This window comes from Mercenaria mercenaria, chromosome 13 (genome assembly GCF_021730395.1).
Source record: "Mercenaria mercenaria strain notata chromosome 13, MADL_Memer_1, whole genome shotgun sequence".
Taxonomy (NCBI): Eukaryota; Metazoa; Mollusca; class Bivalvia; order Venerida; family Veneridae; genus Mercenaria; species Mercenaria mercenaria.
Window position 1 is genome coordinate 61,570,402 of NC_069373.1, and position 25,115 is coordinate 61,595,516.

A 25,115-nucleotide genomic window follows, 5' to 3' on the forward strand; every position below is an offset into this window, starting at 1 on the left:
GGGACCTTCAGTATTAACAAGCCATTTGTTTCCAAAAAAAGCTATTTCCCCCACAAAACAGTTTGATACCAGTCTCTGCTGTAATTCTCACATCAATTTTGTTTCTGCAAATAACTTAACTGGATGATATTTTTTTTTTAATTTCAGCAAATCAGTCACTTAGTTGCAATATGGAATTCTACACATTTACCATTTACAATTTACAACTGAAGCATGCTGCAATACAGAATTTTAAAAGGTACCAACTTATAAATTTATTTATTTATCTATTTAAGTATTTATTCATTTAAACTTGCTTATCTATCTGATTAAAAGAAACTACCAGTTTACATTTGCCATTTTTCTTCTTTTAAATATAAATTTTTTAGCTGAACAGTCTCCTGGCAAGCTTAGGGAGAAAACGAGTTCAGTCTTAAAAGAGTTTATGAGAGGATGTTTTGAAGGGGACGATGTATATCAGACAAACATTATCATAAATCTTGCTTATATAAAACATGACCCATCAAGATCTAACATTAAACCATTCTGGGAACAATTTAACACATCTTGCAGTCCCATGGCAGAAATATTTTCATAGTTTATACAATACTAAAAATATATCTACTAAAAAACAAAGAGTGCTTTAAAAAGTCTGTCCTGTAAGACTCAATCATCAAAACAGGCTGGCAACTATTATTTTTAATGTTACTCACAATACCTAGATGTGTAATACTATTGTATGATTATATATTAGACATACAATTAAAACAAAGTTTGTGAAAAATCTTTTTGAAGAAAAGATTGTAAACATTCAAAGTATAAACACTTTTCTACATACCGTATTTTCCCGTATAAACGCCCCCGGGGGCGTTACATTTTCCAAAGAGGGGGCGTTCATTTGAGGTAAAAAAATAAAAAATAAATTTTTTTACAAAACTTAAAAACATCATTCAAACCAACTGTAAAGTGTTTCTGTGTTGTTTAATTCCCCCAAAACGTAATTATTTGGCATCCAATTGAATGCAGTGTATCTTAAAACAAGAGATCACAGAGTGATCTTGGCGCCCACCAATGTGCCATTTTTGAGTGTTCCAAATTTCAAGACTTACTGACTAGCTCAAGGTCAAATTTCATTTCCGTACATAACACAAATCTATGCAAGTGGTCCAAATTTGAAGGCTGTAGCTTGAGAAATGTAAAAGTAGGTCACTAGGTCAAAATCAAGGTCAAATTTTACTTCGGAATACAAAACTATGCAATAGGTCCAAATTTGAAGCCTGTACCTTCAAAAATGTGAAAGTAGGTCACTAGGTCAATGTAAAGGTCAAAGTTTGTTTCGGTACACAAAACTATGCATGTGGTCCAAATCTGAAGGCTGTAGCTTGAGAAATGTAAAAGTAGGTCACAAGGTCAAAATCAAGGTCAAATTTTATTTCGGAATACAAAACTATGCATGTGGTCCAAATTTGAAGCCTGTACCTTAAAAATGTGAAAGTAGGTCACTAGGTCAATGTAAAGGTCAAAGGTCATTTCAGTACACAAAACTATGCAAGTGGTCCAAATTTGAAGGCTGTAGCTTGAGAAATGTAAAAGTAGGTCACTAGGTCAAAATCAAGGTCAAATTTTATTTCAGAATACAAAACTATGCATGTGGTCCAAATTTGAAGCCTGTACCTTCAAAAATGTGAAAGTAGGTCACTAGGTCAATGTCAAGGTCAAAGTTTTTTCCGGTACACAAAACTATGCATGTAGTCCAAATTTGAAGGCTGTAGCTTGAGAAATGTGAAAGTAGGTCACTAGGTCAAAATCAATGTCAAATTTCATTTTGAAACAGGAAACTATGCATATGGTCCAAATTTGATGCCTGTACCTTCAAAAATGTGAAAGTAGGTCACTAGGTCAAAATAAAGGTCAAAGTTTTTTCCAGTGCACAAAATTATGCATGTGGTCCAAATTTGAAGGCTGTAGCTACAGAAATGTGAAAGTAGGTCACTAGGTCAAAATCAAGGTCAACTCATGTCAAGGTTCATCTTGCCACTCAAAAATATACATGTGGTCCAAGTTTGAATGTTGTAGTTACTGACAAGAACATTTTAAAAGCTTTTCCCTATATAAGCCTATATGAACCATGTGACCCCTGGGGCGGGGCCATATTTAACCCTAGGAGGATAATTTGAACAAACTTGGTAGAGAACCACTAGATGATGCTACATTACAAGTATCAAAGCCCTAGGCTTTGTGGTTTGGACAAGAAGATTTTCAAAGTTTTTCCCTATATAAGTCTATGTAAACCATACGACCCCCAGGGCGGGGCCATATTTGACCCTAGGGGTATAATTTGAACAATCTTAGTTGAAGACCACTAGATGATGTCACATACAAAATATCAAAGCCCTAGGCCCTGTGGTTTTGGACAAGAGGTTATTCAAAGTTTTTCCCTATATAAGTCTATATAAACCATGTGACCCCCAGGGCGGGGCCATATTTGACCCCAGAGAAATAATTTGAATCATCTTGGTAGAGGACCACTAGATGATGCTTCATACCAAATATCAAAGCCCTAGGCTCTGTGGTTTTGGACAAGAAGGTTTTCAAAGTTTTTCCCTATATAAATCTATATAAATTATAGAAATAAACAAAGGGCCATAACTCACTCATAAATTGTTGAACCAGTCTGATTTTCAGGGGGACACAACTAGGGTACCAATACATCATTCTGACAAAGTTTGGTCAAAATCCCCCCAGTAGTTTCTGAGGAGATGCGATAACGAGAAATTGTTAACGGACGGACGGACGGACGGACGGACCACGGACGCAGAGTGATTTTAATAGCCCACCATCATCATGATGGTGGGCTAATTATGCATTTAAATATGGTACCTCATGTATTTCGTGACACGCTCGCGACATTACACATTACGTCATCATAACCAAACAGCTGTGTACTCCGATAATATTTTCCTTAGTACATGCGGGTAGCAATACACAATGTCAGTGGTTTGACACGCTGCTTATGTGCCGGCTTTTAAATTAAAAGTTATTAAAACTGCCGAAGAAAAGGTTAACACTCTGCCGCAAATTTGTTTAAAGTCGACAGGAAGCTTGTGCGCGGGTGGTGCAAAAACAAATCAAAAATGGATTTACCGTTTAATTTCCTATTTGATGATTGGATACGTACCGTACTTAGTATAAATGTTTTGGATTTACTGACATGTACTGTTTAAAAGTGTGTTTAATTCTTAATACATTGGATACTTACTGTAAATTACTTATTATGTGGACTTATATAAATGAGGTAGGTGATTTTTTTTTGTTCTTGTTGACTTTTTTCCCCTCCAAAACAGGTGGGGGCGTTAATTAGAGGGGGGGGCCTTAATTCGGGAAAATACGGTAATTACATACTATGATAAAAACTAGAAGTAAGGGGAGATAACCAAGCACTGATCTTACTAAATTGTCTGGACTGTTTGTTATGAAAGGACTTCCTTAAAAACCCAGAGACCGTGACAAAGCAAACTGTTCATTTAAGACCAAGTTTTTCCCTGCAACAAATATTATCTTCAAGAATTTCAAAAGGTGAATAGTTTCATAAACAAGAGGGCCATAATGGCCCTACACGCTCACCTGTTATCACTGCACTTAAGGACAAGTAATGGAAGAAATTTAACCAAAAAGAAAAAGAAAATCAAGTGACCCCTGGGGCGGGTCAATTTTGACCCCAGGTGTCATGATTTAAATATATTTGTAGAGGTCCACTAGGTAATGCTACATGTGAAATATCTAAGCTCTAGATCTTCTGGTTTATTTTTAGAAAATTTTTGAAGATTTTCCTATGTAAAATCAAGTGACCCCTGCGACGGGGTCAATTTTGACCCCAGGGGTCATGACCTGAACAAATTTTGTAGAGGTCCACTAGGCAATGCTACATGTCAAATATCTATGCTCTAGGGCTTCTGGTTTATTTTTAGAAATTTTTTGAAGATTTTCCTATGTAAAATCAAGTGACCCTGAGGTGGGGTCAATTGACCGGGGGGGTCATGATTTGAACACCTTTAGTAGAGGTCCACTAGGCAATGCTACAAGTCAAATATCTAAACTCTAGGGCTTCTGGTTTTTGAGAAGAAGATTTTTTAAGATTTTCCTATGTAAAATGAAGTGACCCCTGTGACGGGGTCAATTTTGACCCCGGGGTCATGATTTGAACAAACTTAGTAGAAGTCCACTAGGCAATGCTTCACACCAAATATCTAAGCTCTAGGGCTTCTGGTTTTTGAGAAAAAGATTTTTAAAGTTTTTCCTTTCGGTTGCCATGGCAATTCTTTGAACAATTTTGAAAGGGGGCCACCCAAGGATCATCCCTGTGAAGTTTGGTGTAATTCTGTCCAGTGGTTTTAAAGAAGAAGATTTTTTTAGAAATTGTTGACGGACGACAGACTACGCACGACAGACATCAAGCGGTCACAATAGCTCACCTTGTCACTTCGTGACAGGTGAGCTAAAAAATAAGACTTAAAATTCTGAGAGGCAAATCTGCGGGGGGGAAAAAAATTGAACAAACTCACAGACATACATGTAACCAGGCCAAGCTAATGGTCAGATAGACAAGATTACCATAATATCAGCACTTCGCCAAGATCAGCCTAATAAAAATTGTGCTTTTTTCTTCTGCAAGTTTTATATCAAAGATCTATTATCTACAAAATTTGTTTTTCCCAGGACAGCAATGGTTATCATTATATATCAAAGTATTCAGTAATGCTAGTCAGACATAGTTACATCTTCATGGTAATTATTCAGCAAAATTCTGATGAAATATTTTCCAAAACTGTTGCCAAATATGGATCGGACTTGTGTATAAAATACTGTGAAATCATTAGTATTTGTGGGGTAATTAATAACTTTCCTCGTTTTCATTGTTCAGTCAATCTATTATATTAAATCCCAGTGAACAAGTGGAATTCCTAACCATATTAATGTTAAAACAAGAGGCCTAAGAGGACCTTCACAATCTCATTTCTGACCTTGCTTAGGAGTCCTGACCAAGTTTGGTGAACATCTTTTAGGAAGTTCATTCAAATAAAAGTTATTTGAAGTTTTTTTTCTATATTTTGCTGCGACAGCCCAAATATGTGTTACCAATCGAATTAACTTCAATGTAAGAGGTTATTAAATTTTTTGTCTATTTTAGTTCTTGTGTCCCATAAAAAGGACCAAGCAGAACAATTTGAATATATTTGGGAGAGGAACATAAAATGAGCTACAGACCAGTCTGATGAAGATCCATCAAGCAGTTCATGAGAGGTTTTTCTATTTTTAGCTCTAATGGCCCAAGTGCCCCCATTTGAACAAGTTTGGGAGAGGACTTTACAATGATCCTACAGACCAAGTTTGATGAAGATCCAGCCAGAGTTTCATAGGAAGATGTTATTTAAAGGGTTTTTTACCATTTTATCTCTGGCGGTCCCTAAAAGGACCAAACAGCTCCACTTGAACAAATCTGGGAAAGGACCTTGCAGTGAATGCTACAAACCATGTTTGATGAAAATCCATCAAACAACTCATGAGAAGAAGTCATTTAAACGTATTTCTATATTTAGCTTTAGTGGCCCAAGTATCCCCATTTGAACAAAATTGGCAGGAAACGTTACAATCATACTACACACCAAGTGTGATAAAGATCCATCCAGTGGTTCATGAGAAGAAGTTGTTAAAATGCATTTCTACTTTTAGCTATAGTGGCCCTTAAAAGGGACTGTGTCCACGTATGAATAAATTTGGTAGAGAATCTTATAATGATGCTCTGGACCAAGTACATGTAAGATGAAGATCAATAAAGCAGTTCATTAGTGGAAGTTGTTTAAAGGTATTTCTATTTTGAGCTTAAGCAGCCCCTAAAAGGGGCCAAACAACTCCATTTGAAAAAAGTTATCCGAGGACCTAATAATCAAGTCTGATGAAGATCCATCATATGTTTTATGAGATCAATTAAAGGCATTTCTATTTTTAGCTCTAGTGGCCCCTAAAATGGGCCAACTGCCTAAATTTAAATAACACTGGGAGAGGACTGTATAATTATGCTAGTCAATTCAAGTTTGATGAAGATCTATCAGGTGGTTCATGAATAGAAGTCATTTTAAGGCATTTCAATATTTAGCTCTAGTCAAGTTTGTCCAGAAGGTGCCAAGGGCCTCTACCTGAACAAAATTGAGAGAGGACCTTATAATGATGATAAAGACCAAGTCTGATGAAGATCCATCAAGTGGTTCATAAGAAGAAGTTGTTTCAATGTATTTCTATTTTTAGCTCTAGCGGCCTCTAAAAAGAACCAAGTGCCCCCACTTGAACAAACTTTGGAAACAGACCTTATAATGATGCTAAGGACCAAAGTTGATAAAGATCCATCATGTGGTTCAATGAGGGGAAGTTGTTTAAAGGTTTTTCTACTCTGGTAGCCCCTAAAAGGGGCCATGGTGAACACTTTATGCTTCCAACCAAGTTTAATAAAGATGAATCCAGTTCAGATGAAAATGTTCAGAAGTATTTCTAAATTTACCTCAAGCGGTCCCTAAAAGGTGACAGGTGCCCCCACTGAAATAAATTTTGAAGCAGACCTGACAATGAAGCTACAGACCAAGTTTGATGAAGATCCATACCAGTTCATGAGAAAAAGTACTTCATTCGTCTTTAAAGGTATTTCTCTTTTAACTCTAATAGCTCTTAAAGGGGGTCCTTGATTTGAATATATTTAAGAGAGGACCATACAATGATGCTACAGACTATCTTTGATGAAGATCTATCAAGTGGTTAATAACCAGAAGTCATTTAAAGGTATTACTTTCTTTTAAGCCCTTGTGGTTCCTAATACAGACCAAGCTCTTACACCTGAACAACTTTTGGACAGGACCTTATAATGATGATACAGACTGATCAAGTTTGATTAAGACCCACCAAAGTGTTCATTAGCAAAGGTTATTGTAAGATATTACTATTTATAGCTCCAGCAGCCCCTAAAAGAGGCCAACTGCCCAAATTCAGACAAAGTTGTGAGAGGATCTTATAATGGTGCTAAGGATAAAGTCTGATGAAAATCCATAAAATGGAGCCGTTAAAAGGTATATAATTTCTATTTTTAGCTCTTGCAGCCCCTAAAAGGGACCAAGTTGAAACCTTTGGACAAACTTAATAGAGGACTTACACAAGGATGATACTGATCAGTTGTTAGAGATCTCATCAGAAGAAAAGTATGGATGTAACACTGAGCAATCACAGCAGCTCATTCCTGAGCACTTTGCACTCTAGTCAGCTAAAACGGTAGATTCTTCAACTATTTTTGTATCATTTATATGTTCTTCAGCTTTGGCCATAAAGATTACACATGGTCAAATACAGTAGGTATGTCTCTACAACATGAATAGTGAGATTTGCATATTTGTAGATGTATACAGCTTTATTTCACTTTCAAAATATAAATAGCTTTGTATTCATTACATATCATATATGCATAAGTTACAAGGTACACTTAGTCTCCTTGCAATTTCAAATTCTGTGTATGACGTTTTAGTCTTAGCCGCATAGCTGCCTTACATTCATGAGCCCATTTAAACCTCCCTCTTAGAAATGTGAAGGAAGAAAGAGAAAATTTTTTCAGTTACCATAGTGTTCCCTGAACCTGTATTTAAATTCAATCTATGTTTGTTTACACAAAATGAATAACTTGCCTGCACAGTTCAATACATTAACTTTCTCTGCTTTTAAGGGAAATGATCAAGCTGAGTAAAATTGATTTTACAACCCACTGTTCTATTTACTAAATAGAACTTTCTCTTTCCAATTGTTTTTTTCTGCAATATGATCAAACAAGAGCACCGCCTTGCGGGTGCTGACGCTTATCTGATTTTTTTTGTGCAATAGAAATATTGTCCTACCCATTATTTTCTAAGTCTAAAAAGGGCCATCATTCTTGCAAAAAGCAGGATACAGTTATGTTTCTTGATGTACAGTGTCCACTTATGATGGTGAAAAACTGTTGCAAGTTTTAAAGCAATAGCTTTGATAGTTTATGAGAAAAGTTGACTTAAACATAATACTCAACCAAGAAAATGATTTTCTAAGTCCAAAAGGGGCAATAATTATTGCAAAAAGCAGGATGGAGTTATGTTGCTTGCTGTACAGGGTCAGCTTATGATGGTGAACAAGTGTTGCAAGTTTCAAAGCAATAGCTTTGATAGTTTAAGAGAAAAAGTTGACCTAAACATAAAACTTAACCAAGAAATCTGATATTTTCTAAGTCCAAAAGGGGCCATAAATCTTGCAAAAAGCAGGACGGAGTTATGTTTCTTGCTGTACAGGGTCAACTTATGATGGTGAACAAGTGTTGCAAGTTTTAAAGCAATAGCTTTGATAGTTTAGGATAAAAGCTGACCTAAACATAAAACTTAACCAAGAAAACTGATTTTCTAAGTCCAAAAGGGGCAATAAATCTTGCAAAAAGCAAGATGGAGTTATGTTTCTTGATGTACAGGGTCTGCTTATGATGGTGAACAAGTATTCCAAGTTTCAAAGCAATAGCTTTGATAGTTTATGAGAAAAGTTGACTTAAACATAATACTCAACCAAGAAAATGATTTTCTAAGTCCAAAAGGGGCAATAATTATTGCAAAAAGCAGGATGGAGTTATGTTGCTTGCTGTACAGGGTCAGCTTATGATGGTGAACAAGTGTTGCAAGTTTCAAAGCAATAGCTTTGATAGTTTAAGAGAAAAAGTTGACCTAAACATAAAACTTAACCAAGAAATCTGATATTTTCCAAGTCCAAAAGGGGCCATAAATTTTGCAAAAAGCAGGACGGAGTTATGTTTCTTGCTGTACAGGGTCAACTTATGATGGTGAACAAGTGTTGCAAGTTTTAAAGCAATAGCTTTGATAGTTTAGGATAAAAGCTGACCTAAACATAAAACTTAACCAAGAAAACTGATTTTCTAAGTCCAAAAGGGCAATAAATCTTGCAAAAAGCAAGATGGAGTTATGTTTCTTGATGTACAGGGTCTGCTTATGATGGTGAACAAGTATTCCAAGTTTCAAAGCAATAGCTTTGATAGTTTAGGAGAAAAGTTGACCTAAACATAAAACTTAACCAAGAAATCTGATATTTTCTAAGTACAAAAGGGGCCAAAAATCTTGCAAAAAGCAAGATGGAGTTATGTTTCTTGCTATACAGGGTCAGCTTATGATGGTGAACAAGTATTCCAAGTTTCAAAGCAATAGCTTTGATAGTTTAGGAGAAAAGCTGACCTAAACATAAAACTTAACCAGGCAACGCCGACGCAGACGCCGACGCCGACAACCGCTCAAGTGATGACAATAACTCATCATTTTTTTTCAAAAAATCAGATGAGCTAATAAAATGGTAGACTGCACAGAAAAAGTGAAGACATAATACTTAAGTACTTTTGTTTGTATTTGAGTATAATGCACCTTTGTAAAAGGATTTCAATTTAAAGTTCTTATTTTAAAATACTTGGACCAATAGATAAGATAACCATTCAATTATCTCACTGTACAATGCATTTAAGTTGAAAGCTCTTCCCTACAACTAGTAGCTTATTCGCTGTCCACTTTTGTTCTATGTGGGGAAGTTGTGATATTCAAGCAATCATCACACACCAGTCAAAAATATTGTCTATACAACACTTGTACTAAAGCCATTTTGAATTTCCTTGTTTGACCAACTTCGCTACATTAACTTTCTTTGAAAGTTGGGGGCGTGGCTAGGTGTAGCTGGCGTGCTAAGAATAGGATATGCCTCAGGTGATTGTGCTGAGGCCTGAGTGTATTCACTGTACCCAGCTATATACTGAACTACAACCCTTTTCCTGTCTGCTTCTTTCTGTCAATTTGTAATTATACATGTACAGTCAAAGCTATTCAAATATTAACCAAATATTTGAAGAAATCATTTTTTTTTCAAATTTGGAATAAGAAAGTTCATTTAATGATATATATAATTATAACAAAAGTATATAACCTTGTATTATCACAGGCAAATTAAGATTTTCTTTAGTAAGTGTTATTAGGAACCAAAATGTTAGTGCTTTGCAACACATGGCTTATGTCCATGGAAAGCTTTCCGGCTTCTTTGAACCATAATATTAGGCCTAACAAAAAAAAATTGATTGTTTATGGTAAAATGTAAAAAAATATAGAGTAGGTAGGTCACTATTTTTTCGGCGTAGCTGAATAACATGGATTTTAACCTATATTCTATAGTAAGCAGGCACGGAACAGGTGCGCGCTGAAAAGATAAACCATTTATTTCTAAGTCTTAAATAACATTGAATATTAGAAGGCACATATTAAATAGAGGATATTTAGTCATTTTAACCCAAAACTAAAATGATTTATTCTAACTCTAAAGCTTTTAGTAATTTATCATCTCAAGAGAAATCGAAAGTACACTTCTTTCCCCATTGCGTACCTCGCTTTCATAAGAATGAGTGGTGGATGATTGTAAATGTAGTCTGGGTCCAGATATTGTGCTAATGGGTACTTTTGGGGGATTCTGACCCAACACAAAATTATTTCAGAATCAGCACAGGACGTTGAATCATTTTGACCTTCTATTACTTAAAGGATTGATACATATTGATCATTTAAGTTTTCTACTTAGTTGAAATATTTGCAAATGAGTCATGTGTTCATAGATGCATATCCAAATCTTTTCTGTCTGTACATCCTGTTTAATTATTATTTTTCCATGCGCCAAAACATTATTACCTCTACGTCATTTGTGTTTTTTAAGGACATTTCTTGTTTTTATTAAGTGGGACTTTTCAGAAATTATTTTTGTAACAAAAAATGAATACAAATAAGGGGGTTGTGCATTTAGAGTATCAGCAAGATGATTTCTAACATCACTGACCATGTTTAAAGCATAAAAGTGCAGTTTTGCAACCTTGTGAAATTCTCCAAGACCATAAAAAAAATTAGGGTCGGGCTAAAAATTTAGGGTAGATCGTCACATCGTGACATCAGAAACAAGCTTTTTTCTTGTTAGGCCTTATGTAGTCTATAGACATGATGCCGAAAACTGGAGCCTGGATTATGGAGGGCAGGAGTGGGGAAAAAGCCCTGTCTTACATTTATAAATGGTAGGATTCTGCTGGCAGAAAACAGTTAATTTTTTTCAAACTTTCCTCATTTCAGTGCAGCCATACTGGGACCTGAAACCCCAGAACACTGTTCAGATACTGAATAAAAACTTTAACCAAAAAAATTCTAAGTTAAAAAGGGGCATTAATCTGTCAAAATTCAAATCAGAGTTATGGGGATTGTTTCTCCTGGTGTAGACTTAGATGTAGTAAATAACTATTATAAATTTCAAGTCAATAGCTTTGACAGTAAAAAATACAGTAAAATTCCTACTTACGACCACGCCGAAATTACAACCGCACCGCTAATACGACCTATTTTGCAAAGAACAGAATATTTCCTTCTTAAAACCAATGGTCGTTTGTCCGAAAATGCGACCAGACCGCTAATCCACTAATGCGACCACCAATTTCAGAACTGTTTGATTTTTTGACACTTAATTAATCACCGCAATTACGACCACTCCAATTTTTCTGTATGTTATCGCTAATCGCCACGGGAATTAACACGTGCGACATCGTGTTAACACGTTAAGCGTGTACATTGTGTATTTATCCGTTAATTGCTAACAAGTCTTTTAAACGTTATCAAAACAACGTATCAAACTGTTTGATTGTCTGAAATTGTTATTTAAAGATGTTTGGTGTTTTACATCGCTATTTTAACATAAGAAATTGTTGAAATAATTAATTTGTTTGTATTTAGACGAATGCCTGCTGATCGAATTGACTGGATTAAAACAGATTTAATTAGATCTAAACGGTGTTTGTTTGTTATTATTAATGTAAATACGTTTGGGATTTCAGCGCAGAATGAAGTTTGAAATTGTTTGATATTGTTGTAATTGTCTTTAATTGAACAAAATTCAAATCATTATCAGTTAAGTGCGTCCTTAATTAATACACAGTTTGAGTATTTAAGGCTAAAGAAATTAAAGAAAATAAAGCTACATATAAATTTAACATTGTGTTTACCATTATTGCGTCTTGATTGTATCCCAATGTGTTATTATCTGCCACACCTTCCCCATATAGCCTTGTCCACTAATCAGACCAGACCGCTAATAAGACCAGTTTTACAAAGAACCATGGGTGGTCTTAATAGCGGAATTCTACTGTATATTTAACTCTATCAAAAACTTTAACTAACAGCAACACTGACACAAGTGCAATAGCTCTACTTTTTCTCCGAAAAGTGCCTTGTAAAAAACACTTTGGTGGTAGTAAAAACTGACCCACTCAATACCGTACTGGAGATATGGTCCGACACCCCAACCTCCACGTCAGACCTAACCATTTCTTTTGACAGGTCCGACTATCCGACCGGATTTAGCAATGAATGGAAGTCTATTAAATCTGAATAAGAAAAGGTTGACAAATATATAGCAAATAAACTTATTATATCCCATATCTGCAGATAAGAGCACAAAATGTTGTAATTTACCTGACATGCATTGTAGAGAATCTGATGTTCGTATTTCTTCACACCTAGGATATTTTGAAACATTTCATATAACTGTTCTTTACTAAGAATTAACTCTGATGCAGCAGTAAGAGTACGCTGGGCTTGTTTACGTGGATCTTCTTCTCCGCGGAATATTGCATCAAACTTTGTCATCCATGAACTTAAAACAGTTTCTTTGCTTAAACCATCAATCTCAGGAAGACTCCTGACACGTTTTTCTATGTTATTTTTGAAAACTTCCCGAAAATCATTTGCAGATGATCCCCCACTTTTCACCATATTCATAACTCTATCACTTTTCAGAAAAACTTCATAGTAACTTTGAACAGCATTTGTAAATGCTTCATCAGCAACAATACTTGTCTCCCCATTTAAGAAGGCATGGAATCTCTCTTTTATAGTTTGAAGTTGCTGTTTGGTTATTTTAGTTTGCCGCCTAGCCATGTCTGTTGGTTGTTTTGCATTGAATGGGTATGCTATGCATCTCATTACAAAAACATACAACTGCAATCTTTTTTTCCTCTCTTCTTCCTCTTTTTCCAGTTTATCAGCTTCATGTTCAACCTTTTCACGCTCAACAGGTTGTATGCTAGGGCTCCCGGGCCGTATACTATTTGATCGCGAATGCACCTGTGCCCCTGTCACAACACTCAAATTGTCCCCACTGGTTGACAAACTTCTCTGCTCAACACTTGGGATGCTGAGAACATCCGAATTTTCATCCTCCACAGTTTCATTTTCAGATTCTTCTTCACTGGATGATGGGTCAAGCATTTTGAATTACACTTTCCTAACACAAACTGTCCAATAGAAAATTCAAGAAGTGTTTAAAATCACGTAGTTACTTTCAGCATCATCATTCAGCATCTCACTGTTATCATCCGGCTGCAGGTGCCTGTCAATTTATTATGATTGACATGCGCATGCGCAATTGGCAATACACTTTTCGTTTCCGGTAATTTCCGGATAAAATCGTAACAAATCGTCATATCAGATAAAAATATATCAGATTAATGGTGTTAATCTTTTAATACTTGGAAATGACAGTTTTTGCAAAATTCATGAAATAGAATTTTTTACAGTAATGATAATTAAAAATGTTAATTAATGACGTCATTGGTTTTGGAACGCCGCGGTACGCAAGTGTTCAACCCTCATCGCAAATTTTAATGGCCGCCATTGGATCTTTTTATCGTATAGACTAAACTTTTTGCTGTTTTACGCTGTTTTGCAGTAATGATGGATTTATTTACTGTGACACTTCATTCACTGTGGAAATATACATATGACAAATATTGTGTTAAACATTTTGACCCCTTCTACAAGGGATAAACTGTAAAAATTTACTTTGTTTATAAAAAATCTCGACCCAGTTTTCGGATGAATTTGTTTGTATTTGAAGTCTTGCTTCTTTGACACACCAGCTATTGACATAAAAACTAGTACAGATTACTATAAACTGTGCATTTCTTCGAGGCTTAAGTGAGTATGACCAATGTCAATGAGGTCCGTTACCTTTTTCTTCATCATTCATGTAGTTACGGTCCGTTTTTAGGCATCTTCGCCTCGGGATTTTTTTCAAATTGTGCAGTTTTCTTGAAAAGTTGACTTTCCATAAGAATTGTATTCTTGGACGATTAACATTGCAATTTTCCAGGGTTGCCTCTTGGTCAATTTCACTTTGCGACAACAAATTCGCCAGTCAGAAACAGTTGGAGCAAAATTATAATTTAGTCTATGCAAAGAAGTATAAAATACGAGTCTATGACACTTTGCCGAAAGATACGTTGTCGAATACGACACTTTTTCGAATCCGACACTTAGCCGAATACGACACATAGTCGAAGTTACATAGAGTCAGTGTACCCGGTTTCGCACTGTACGCGGTTTCGCACACCCAGTAAATTCATGGAATGTGGGACTTTATGTACCAGTCCACTTATGTACCAGCCCTTTATGTACCACTTTATGAGACTTTATGTACCACATATAAAATAAAATAAAATTTAAAAAAAATCCAGCATTAATTGATTTCTATGAATTGTTCCTTATTCCAATTTTGTGAAATGCATTGTTAAACTGTTTAATCACTTTAAATATTTAATTTAAGTCAATTTAAAATGTTGGCCCATATTGTTGATTTAATCAACAATTTCACAGTAAATTACAACCAAATTATCACCTATTATCACCTATGCACAATATAGATAGAAAGTAAAGCTACTATATAATATATGTGGTACATTAAGTCTCAAAGTGGTACATAAAGGGTCGCACCCAAATTCATGTACTTTGTGAGAATAAAGCAGAAAATTCAACAATTCGTTGTTATTATTTCACGAAACTGAGTTATTCCCTACATAATTTGACAAAAGGGGTCCTTCCCCACTGGAGCCTCGTTCTGGTAAGTGCAGACGAAAACAATAACAATATCAGTGGAGACCAGCAGGTCAGCTGAAAAATATTAAGTTTCATGAAAATAATGACTATGCAAACAACAACAAGGTGCAAAATAAATTGATAAATCACTTTTCCATCATACAGGTAAGTATTTACCTACTACTTTACCTAAATGAAAAATATTTCAGCAGTTATTGAAGTTCTCCCAACCTGCAAAATGCCTTCAACTTGATTGTTTGCTTTACATTTCAAAGAAGTATAAAATACACAGAATGGCAACTGGCTGTAATCTCGCGTGATCTTGAGTCAGAGTGTAAATCGGCGTTATCTTAGTAAAAACAAACATCGGCGAGCATGGAATTACAATTTGTACCTTTAAAACTACATCTAAAATACATGTTAGCTTCTAAAACAACATTAGTTTAATGTGAAACAGTCTTAAGACACTGTGTACACGTTTCTTACCATCAAAGGAAGTGTGGTCATACGGTGATAATTAATTTACCGATGAATAATTGCTTTCGCATACAGAAAGACGCGTGGAGAACGCGTCACTTCCGGTAAACGAGATCTCATTCAGTTGTCACGGGATGTTGGCGAGATTTGCTCTATATGCCTTTCAAGTTGCCGATCTATTTATTTTTATAGCTCTTTGTACGTTTTTATTAAAACAGAGAACTTAATCGAATAATTAGACTTGTGGGGTTCTTTTGTGATTCAACAGCTTCTATTGTTTTATTTTTGTTTCATGTACATGTATTCAGTTGTTTTAGCCTTTCCTGCTTTTAGAAGTAAAAACAGGGTTTGGTACCTAGCTTTCACTTTCATAACCAGTGTTCGCGTTTTCTGAAAATTTCACTGAGTCCCTGGGACTCAGTACTCCCAAAACTGTTGAGTCCCAGCCAAATATGGTTGAGTCCCAGGTTTTGCGGCTACAATATTGACAAATGTCCATGTTTCACAATAAATAACACCTCTTCTTTAACTTCATAAATGCATTCCAGTTCTGATAAGAGGTATAAAAATATTGGAATCTACAAAGTTACATCAAATATAATGGGTTTGACCAGCTAATAGTTACTTTAACAGGTTTAAGCACTAGACTAAGATTTTACGGAAAAAGTCACTTCTTTGTTTAAATCTTTATTTTTTCAAGTCTATCAAATTATAAAACAAACCAACTGAAAAGATCAGTGAATCTGCTTTCTTATCCTTGTTAATCTAATTTCTCATTCTTGTGAATTTATAAAGATAATGTGATTACTGACTGTAAATTGTAATTCTAAGTATTTTTTCCAGTTAATTTCCTAATCACTGCCAAAACCAAACACCTTTTAGTTAGATCTATGAATACAATTTCAAAACAGTTTGATCATTTCATATTCTAAAATTAGCCCAGCAAAAAATAAATCAAGCTCCTAGTGCAATGTTTAGTCAAAACAAGCAATATTGTACTAGAACTGACTGTGTGAGTTAAATACATGCCATCATGACATCAGCAGCAGTGACGTCACACAAAGGGTAACACGGTCCTTTTGATCCCCTAATGTGGGCACACATCAAAAGAAAAAGTTGTCAATCATGTTTAACCCAGTTTCTGCAGCAGTTGTCAGAAATTTGTGTAAATTTCAGTAAGGTTATTTTCTTCACAGAAAGTGTCAGTAATATGTTTCTAAGTTCGGAGTAAAATGATTCAAATAACGCGGAATTAAGGAAATTATTCAAGGTAAGATAATTTTTTGAAAAGTCAAAGGAGAATGTACAAGTTAATGTAATATAGAGCGCTCTAAATCCCTACTGTTTAGTTGATCAAATTAAAGGTGTCAGCGACCATTATAATTGCTTTCAAACTTCTCTGTATCAGAAGACAGAGGCGAGTAAAGTGTCAACATGCTGTACCACAATAGGCTGTAAGTGGATGAATAACAAAAATTCGGCGACTTGAATTTCACTCATGTCGACCTCTAGCTAAAGCCCTGCTTTGAAAAATAAAACCAGTGTTCGCGTTCGCCGGAGACTCCATCTTACTTTCGGTTTGCAATGCAAAAAGTACCTGGACTGTTTCCATATAATTTACATTGATAAGTAGAGATTTTGATCAGTACGCTAAACCAGTCTGAAACTCTGAATACGTCACTGAATGACTACAGGCTACGTCACTCTGTGTTATTTTTAGAAAATAATGCTGCTGAAAATGAAATTGGGATTCCGACATCGTGATTAGTATTTGTTGTCTTTAAATTAAAACATTCAGTTCCGTTTTTACTTTGCGTCCCATGTACGCAATGGTCTTGAAAAATTTGCGTACCAACCAAATTCGTTGCGTATTTAGATACTTTTACGCCGTAAACGCGAACACTGCATAACTGCTTTTAAATTTCACTTTCAGATGTTTTATTAGAAAATACATGTTTAAATTGAATTATATAAATGGTTAAAAAGTTAATTAATATTTTTGTTGAGTAACTGCATTGTTATCACTGAGTTCTATAAATAGCAGGATGTGCGAAACCGGGTACATTTAAATGCAACAACTGGTCAAAATATGTTATCCGAATCAAGTACACTAAGAGGTATGACGTCATTGTAATGGGAAGTGAAAGTAGCTCGTTTCAAATCGAAATACAGGGGTCTAGCTAGGTCCAATTTTTTGGGAGAAGTCACTTCTCCCTCAAGCTGATTTAGGGAGAAGTGAGGAGACTTTAGGGAGAAGTGGGAAGACTTTTCCTACTGCAATGATGTTGAGTGATTTGAAAGGTGGCTGTAATGTTCTTGATAAAAAGTATTGATGTGACCATTCATTTTCTTAGTTAGATCATTTCCCATACAGTGGTTATTGTTTCGTTAAAAAATTCTGAAAAAAGTCGTTTTCAAAATTCAAGCCGATTCTGTAAATGTAACCCGCCGAATTTTGGTTATATCTTGTATGAAGTGTTTATTATTAACACCGAGTCATTCACCGAGGAATGTCAGTATCTCACTCGAATAAAACTGAAAGTAAACTGTGTAATCTAGAAATACATATTCAAATAAATTCATCGATGGAAGTCAATTTAAACATAGTTTATACATTACATGTCGTTCTTTTATCATAGATAACAAATAATTGTGTACCAAATTCTAATTAATCGCATGGTTAATCAGCAGATTCTTTAAAAAAACTTTGCTTTTTGCACTCAAACATGTTGACAATTAAGAACGAAGTGTCAAAGATGTAAACGCGACGCTAATTGGCTGAACACAATCAACGAGGTGTATCGGATAATTTGATTCGCTTTCACACTTCTCGGGAAAATCTCGCAAGTACCTGAAGTAGGCGGAGCTTAAATTATGCTCCCGGCGTGTGTTTGTGTATTCGGCACTCGATATGACACCGTGCAAATTGTCAACAGTCCGGGTAGCACTAATTAGTGAGTGCGGAAATCAAAGAAAATCGGGCGACTTGCATTTCGCTTTGAGGTTAGATTTGAGCGAAGTTTGAAGTTCTAGAGCGCCTATTTCGCTCAAGTCGCCCACTCGCGAGAGCCCTGAAATAAGTGTGTTTATTAAAACATATAGAGGTAAATTCAAATTTAATCATTTTTAGCTAGATAGGAAGGTATTCATAGGAAAAGTGTGCGAAACTGGGTACACTGACTCTACTCGTCGAATTTGGTCGAAAAAAATCGGAAAAGGAGTAGATCTACTTTCAACATTGAAAAAACTCGGAAAAGGAGTAGTTTACAATATTGAATGAGAAAAGAAAGCGGTAACACTTTTATTAAACTGTGCTTGATTTATAACAATATCGATCAGGTAGATTAATCGAGTTACAGTCTCTAAATTCGGTATCTTATGTCAGAAATTCTTCAGACGATCTTTTCCCAAAGTTCTGTACCACTCCCGATTGATAATCTTGGATGGAGCTTCTTGAGATTGCGATGCCGATTCTTTCATGCGAGACATGGCTTTTTGAATTTCTGTAGCTGGAACGTCTGGTCCATGTATATCGTGATGTCTTTTTAAGAAGTACATCATTAAGTCCAATAATAGCGCAGCCGTTGCACTTCCTGTTTTCGCAACGCCATTATACCTTTTCCGACACTTCTCTATCTTTACAATTTAGTTAAATCCTTTTAAAGTCATTTTTTTGCACCACGTAAACTAAGAAAATATTCAGGCTTTTCCTCCATTACTTGTTTGCTTTTACACTTTACAATAACATACCATAACAAATATACTGAAACTAAAATTGTTATTATACTTACGGTTACCCGTAGGCTTCTCCGGTCGAATTCAAAAGAACTTTCTTCACCAAATAACACGTTTCTAATCAATTATGGCTATTTACTAGGGATGGGAACGAATACTGAAATCAATATTCGAATATTCGGTTTGCCATATTCGAATATATTCGAATATTCGGTTAGTTTTAATGGAAGATTTAAATTCTTATTAAATGATTGTCATATACACAACGTATTCATTTGTTTAAAGCGTGGATCATCGTAAATAAGGCCAAAAAAATGTTTGTTTCGGGTAACCCGATCATACATAGCGAAACCCGCCGATCCTAGCGTTTTATTTCACGATTCTGTCAGTATAATCATGAACATATTTAACTAATTCAGTGTTTTAGCTTCAAAATGATACAAAAAATCAAAACGATTATAATTTAGACCGTCGCAATTTTATCTAAAAATAGCAGGTCGTCCCATTTAAACACGTGACGCGCTGTTGTATTACCGCCGCCATTTTGAAAAATTTCAGTCGGCGTGTAAAAATCGTCGTGTAAAATGCAAGTAAGGCAAACGTTTTTCTTGATTTTATTATTAACTACTTCAAAATATAATTCGAATACGGCCGATTGCGGATGAAAACCGATTCTGCGGATGGTCTGAAACGTCGTACAAAATATTGTGAAAAGATCGACAATATCTACGTTTGGTATTGTTTTCGAAAAAAAAAAAATCTACAACTTGTTACATAAAACAGGCGCCAATAAAAATGAACAAAAGATAAAATGATATCACATTGACGCCTAATACAAACTGTTAATCCGTAGCGATGACCCCAGGTGATTATGCATTGCAATTTTCTTGTTAATTGGACATCTTTTGACATGCATCTGACACATTGACGCCTGTTGCAAACTGTTAATAAGTAACGATGGCCCCTGCCAATTATGCATTGCTATTTTCTTGTTAATTGGACATCTTTTGATACGTGATAAACTAACATGACATGGTTTTATTCTGTATGTCTGGTTCATATTGCCCAAAATCAATGAAACTTATTTTGAAAAAAAAAATATATACAATAATTTACGAATATTCGAATTTGATTTTCATATTCGAATATTCGACCGATTTTCGAATATTCGAATATTCGAACATTCGTTCCCATCCCTACTATTTACGCATTCAGTAAATGGTAAACGTAAGCCGATAATACAATCAATTTTCATCATAAAGGCCTTTGCAGGGTTTCAGAAATCTGCAAATTTATTGGTAGCCCACTGGGCTACCAAAATTTTTATCTGGTAACCCGAGCATTTAAGTTTATTTGGCAATGGCCAATTCGGTTTATTTACTATGTGCTTCTATACTACAGTGAATGATATGATTAAATTATTAGAGGTTTCATAATTTTAGCCGTACGCAGATTGTTATAAATCTGTTCTCTTAAATAGCAATTATCATTAAGTACTCCTTTTTTCTCATTTTAAAAGACAAAACTACATGTTTTTAAACTGAGAAATATTATCAGGAGTACTCCTGATAGTTACTGCATCATGGCAATAAAAAAGGTGTGCAAATCATTTTTTATAAACTTGCAAATTCCTTAGAATGTACTAACTTAGAGCTGTATGAAATGTAATTTATCTCAAAATTATTCAAAGCTAATTCTGTCTGATTCTGAACATCTATCTGGTTTAATAAACGGACTAGAACCGCGTATGTAACGTCTCTCAGTTTCTTGGCACTGTGTATTCACTTATCCGAATTTATGTTTGTCCAAAATTCTGTATACTTTCTGATATTTTGCTAAATCATGGTCGATTTTTTTTGCATGTTAGGCAAGTATTTAAAATGAAAAGCTTAAACAATCAGTGTAAGCACTAAACTGCCTCAAAATCAAATATCTGTTCTTTCTGATCGCTTGATAAATATTGAGGTCAGCGAAACCGAAATTACACTTTGGCAGGTGGCGCTAAAATGACGCAACTTTAAGACTGGTTTGCATATTCTTTTAAACAATACCAGTCAGCGAGTTTGATGTTATTGGATCAGTCTAATATCACTTGTGCAATTTTTGTAAACATTTGCCTGCGGGTACAATTAAACGGTTAATTGCTTGCTGATTGTGACAGTAGGTGGTAAGATAATTAAAGCCTCGGGCATGTATCTCTTGATAAACAAGGGGATTATAGACAACTATCAAAATTATATTTGAAGACTAAATTATTGATCCCCGGGCTACTCGATATGGAGTTTCAAGGTAGTCCGGCGGGCACGCTCTGAAAAAATTCAGTAGCCCGACAGAATTTTCTGGTAGCCCTCGGGCTCTGGACATAGGATTTCTGAAACCCTGCCTTTGTCAAAGTTAACAATTTCGACCAAGTGTCGTACTTTATATAAAAATTAGACCAAGTGTCAGATTCGATCATGTTTTATGTAAGGCGAAGTGTCATATTCGACCAAGTGTCTTTCGATGAAGTGTAGTGCACCGATAAAATACACAGAATTGCAACAGGAGATAATTTTGCGTAAGCTCATGTCAGTGCGTTATCTTATTGAAGCATTTGCTGACTTGGTCACTCATGATCAAATCAACAGATGATTACAAAAGTATTACACTGGCGAGGGTGCGACACCTTATGTACCAGTCACTTTATGTACCACTTTAACACCTAATGTACCACCTGTATATATATATGATATAGTAACTGTATCTCGTAGTGTAGTACTGTATGTAGGTGATAATTACCTGTGAAAACAGTTTTGATTTAAGCAGCTCAATGATGTTAATCTGTTGAAACAATTAACAGTTATATTTTTTTCACTTTATATAAACATCTTTATATAAAATGACTATCAAAATCAGTATTGAAATATTGAATAAAATAAGATATATGGTATATGATAATACATATATGGCCCAAAAACAGCACCTGTGCGCAAAGCTCTGTATTTGTTACCACACTGTGTCTTTGGTAACTTTGGTAACTTTTGGAAACCCATGATTAGTTACCAGAGTTACCATAGACATTGTGTGGTAATAAATACAGAACTTTGCGCAGAGGTGCTGTTTTTGGGCCATAATATCTAGACTTTACCATGATGATAAAATATATTATATATGCAAAATTTACCTTTTTCTATTTGCAGCTTTAATTACTATCGCATCATCGGTAGCATCATGATCGAAACTTGTGATCCTATGTGAATTTTTTGTAAATATATATATATATAGTTTGAACTGTTAATTACAAAATGTAAAGATTATATCAGATGAAGGCCTGTGCCTGAAAATTTTATCACAGTCAGAGTGATTTTCCTGACCCGTGTTTTGGACTTAGTAATATTCAGAATGCATAAATAAACTATATACTATTTCGCTACTTTCACTCGTGTTTTCGGGTACTTTTCTAATCTGAATCCCTAGGTCCTCTGTAAACAAAAGTTTAAACATGGCAAATGAAGAGTTACTGTAAGTCTGTATTTTATTTTTGCAGTACAGTATCAGCAACTTGGAGACCAAGCCTGAAAAAATAAATTCTCATAATTTCACAAGGGGATACATTAAATTTTAATTCATTTGAATGTCTACCAGTAAAACTTGAAACTGAAGTTTTAAACTAATATTATTAATTGTTAAAAACTCCCCGGATTTGTCAATAAATTTTCCCAGTTTTGACAACTTACCGCATCAAAAATTCCCAATTTGACCAGGGGCCCTTTTCCCAGAAACCCTAGAAAAAGCCCTGTTTTATGAATTTTGTTAAAAATTCTTACATTTTTAAGTCAGTTAAATTCATTAAATATAAAAAGAATTGATCCTGAAATTAAAAAATACTTAGTAACCATATGCTACGAACTTCGCATGACGTCATCTGTTTCTCACAAGAGTCAGTGTGTCGATGTTGCAGTTCGACCTGGTTAGGTAAACAAATGGGGTTAAGCCATAACTTAATGGATGCGACCATCAGATTATAAAAATAGCGTCATTTAAGTTATGGTAGCCAGACCTAGTTACAGTATAATTGACAAAATCCAAACAAACTTTCTAAACTGTGTTTCAGATTTGGTTCCATGTAGAAGTGTGATGTAGATGTTCAAGCCAGCATGAGTGTTATTCTGAGACTAGGAGCTGTCAACACTGACTCTCCTTACTCTCGACTTGTCTCTGAGGAATCTGAGTATGTATAGATCACTATTTTTATCCTCTTCCAGAGTGCAAGTATCAGAAAAACATATAGATCTGTAATAATTAGATTTTTTTCTCCACCATACTTTAGAAAGGAAAAGAATATATTACAGCTTTGTGCTTGCCTGATCCATGAAACTAGATGTGTGACCATAAGGACACTGGTGCCCCCAATCTCACTCAAACTTTGAAGTGAGTAACAGACATATTACTTGGAAGAAATTTTATGTTTTTCTTGTTAAAACACACTAGGGATTTTTCTAGACCTTCAAAAAGGGCAGGGTGCATTTTGCATATTGCGCACCTTTATCCTACAATAATCATAGGGTTGATTTCCATGGTTTTGGATTATAATATCCACATTGTAGGTTATTACATTGTAGGTAATACAATACAATCTTCATACAGAACTTAACATTTTATGGTACATGTATTTTAAATCAAGAAGACTTGCAAGACAGATAATAAATGCAAACATAAAACAAACTGCATGTATTTATGAATGATAAGCATGTTAAATAGACAAACAGGAATAATTGTTTTTCATTCAGATTCATTGCAAGTTTACATATTAGTCTTTCTGGTGCAGATCTGAATACACTTTAATATTAAAATGCCATTATGCATCCATTGTAATACTGAACATATTATACAAACATAAAAAGTGTTGTTTTTTTCAAGAACAGTAGCTTTACTAATGCTTTCACTAAAAGAAAAAAATATGTTAAGTGCTTTGGCATTAAAATTATCAATCGAGTCAAATATTTTATCCATACATACATCTTATCCACACAGTTTTCGTTTAGTGTTTAGTGTTTTATGGTAGCCAGTCTATCTGTACTTTCAGTACTTCGATTTAAATTGGGTTGAGGTCGTAAAATGAATAAAATTATATCATTCATGGCATCAATCGATTTGATTAAAATTTCGACATTTTATTTAAACATGTGTTCCTAAATGTGTGAGGAAAACATAAATACATTTTTGGTTATAAGATATTGCCAAAATAACGAGGATAAATTGACAGTTTTGTTAAGTACAGTATATCTTTCATGTCTGACGGGCGGACGGACTGACAAAACAAGAAGTCAAATTTTAATGATGTGCAAATTTTCCATATTGCCTTCCGTTTCATGAAATTGTAAGTTACAGCAGGATCCAGAATTTGCGATTATGTAACTCCCTTGTCATCATTTCTACAGGATTCCTGTTTTACTGATCACTAATGTAGCAAAGTACATATATTTCTCTTTCAAAGAAGTATTAATTACTATAATAAACTGTAGTTCATGTTGGGTGAAAAACTAGGTTATCAGGTCAATTCAAAGGAAAAGTTTGTTAACAACCTAGAGGCCACATAAGTCATTTATGACCCTGTCTTCATGGTCAGAATGTTTATCTTGATGATTTCTAGGCAAAATTCGAAACTGGGTCATATGGGGTCAAAAACTGTGTAACCAAGTCAAATCAAAGATAAAGTTGTTAACACTCTTGAGGCCACATTTTTGATTCTATCTTCATGAAACTTGGTCAGAATGTTTATCTTGATGATTCCTAGGCCAAGTTCGAAACTGGGTCATATGAGATCATAAACTAGGTCAAATCGAAGGAAAAGCTTGTTAACACTCTTGTTCATTTTATGTGCATGAAACTTGGTCAGAATGTTTGTCTGCATGAAATATCGAATGAGTTTTTATCTGGGTCATGTGGGGTCAA

At 34.9% G+C, this 25,115-nt stretch overlaps 2 protein-coding genes across 26 annotated transcripts in view; one reads left to right on the forward strand and one right to left on the reverse strand.

The window, feature by feature from the left end:
- LOC123530277 (calcium-dependent secretion activator 1-like) overlaps positions 1-13,508 on the reverse strand; it is a 110,525-nt gene extending 97,017 nt beyond the window's left edge. For 19 of the 21 annotated variants that reach the window (XM_053522025.1, XM_053522024.1, XM_053522014.1 and 16 more), the window contains exon 1: positions 12,570-13,508. In XM_053522025.1, coding sequence (XP_053378000.1) covers positions 12,570-13,364 — 795 coding nt within the window. In that variant the 5' untranslated portion in view covers positions 13,365-13,508. The remainder of the gene's footprint in view (positions 1-12,569) is intronic. The other 2 variants (XM_053522008.1, XM_053522011.1) reach the window with 1 other exon arrangement.
- Positions 13,509-13,733: 225 nt separating this feature from the next.
- Positions 13,734-25,115, forward strand: part of LOC123528696 (uncharacterized) — a 52,416-nt gene continuing 41,034 nt past the window's right edge. For all 5 annotated transcript variants that reach the window (XM_045308629.2, XM_045308633.2, XM_045308630.2 and 2 more), the window contains exons 1-2: positions 13,734-14,072; positions 23,275-23,391. In XM_045308629.2, coding sequence (XP_045164564.2) covers positions 23,318-23,391 — 74 coding nt within the window. In that variant the 5' untranslated portion in view covers positions 13,734-14,072; positions 23,275-23,317. The remainder of the gene's footprint in view (positions 14,073-23,274; positions 23,392-25,115) is intronic.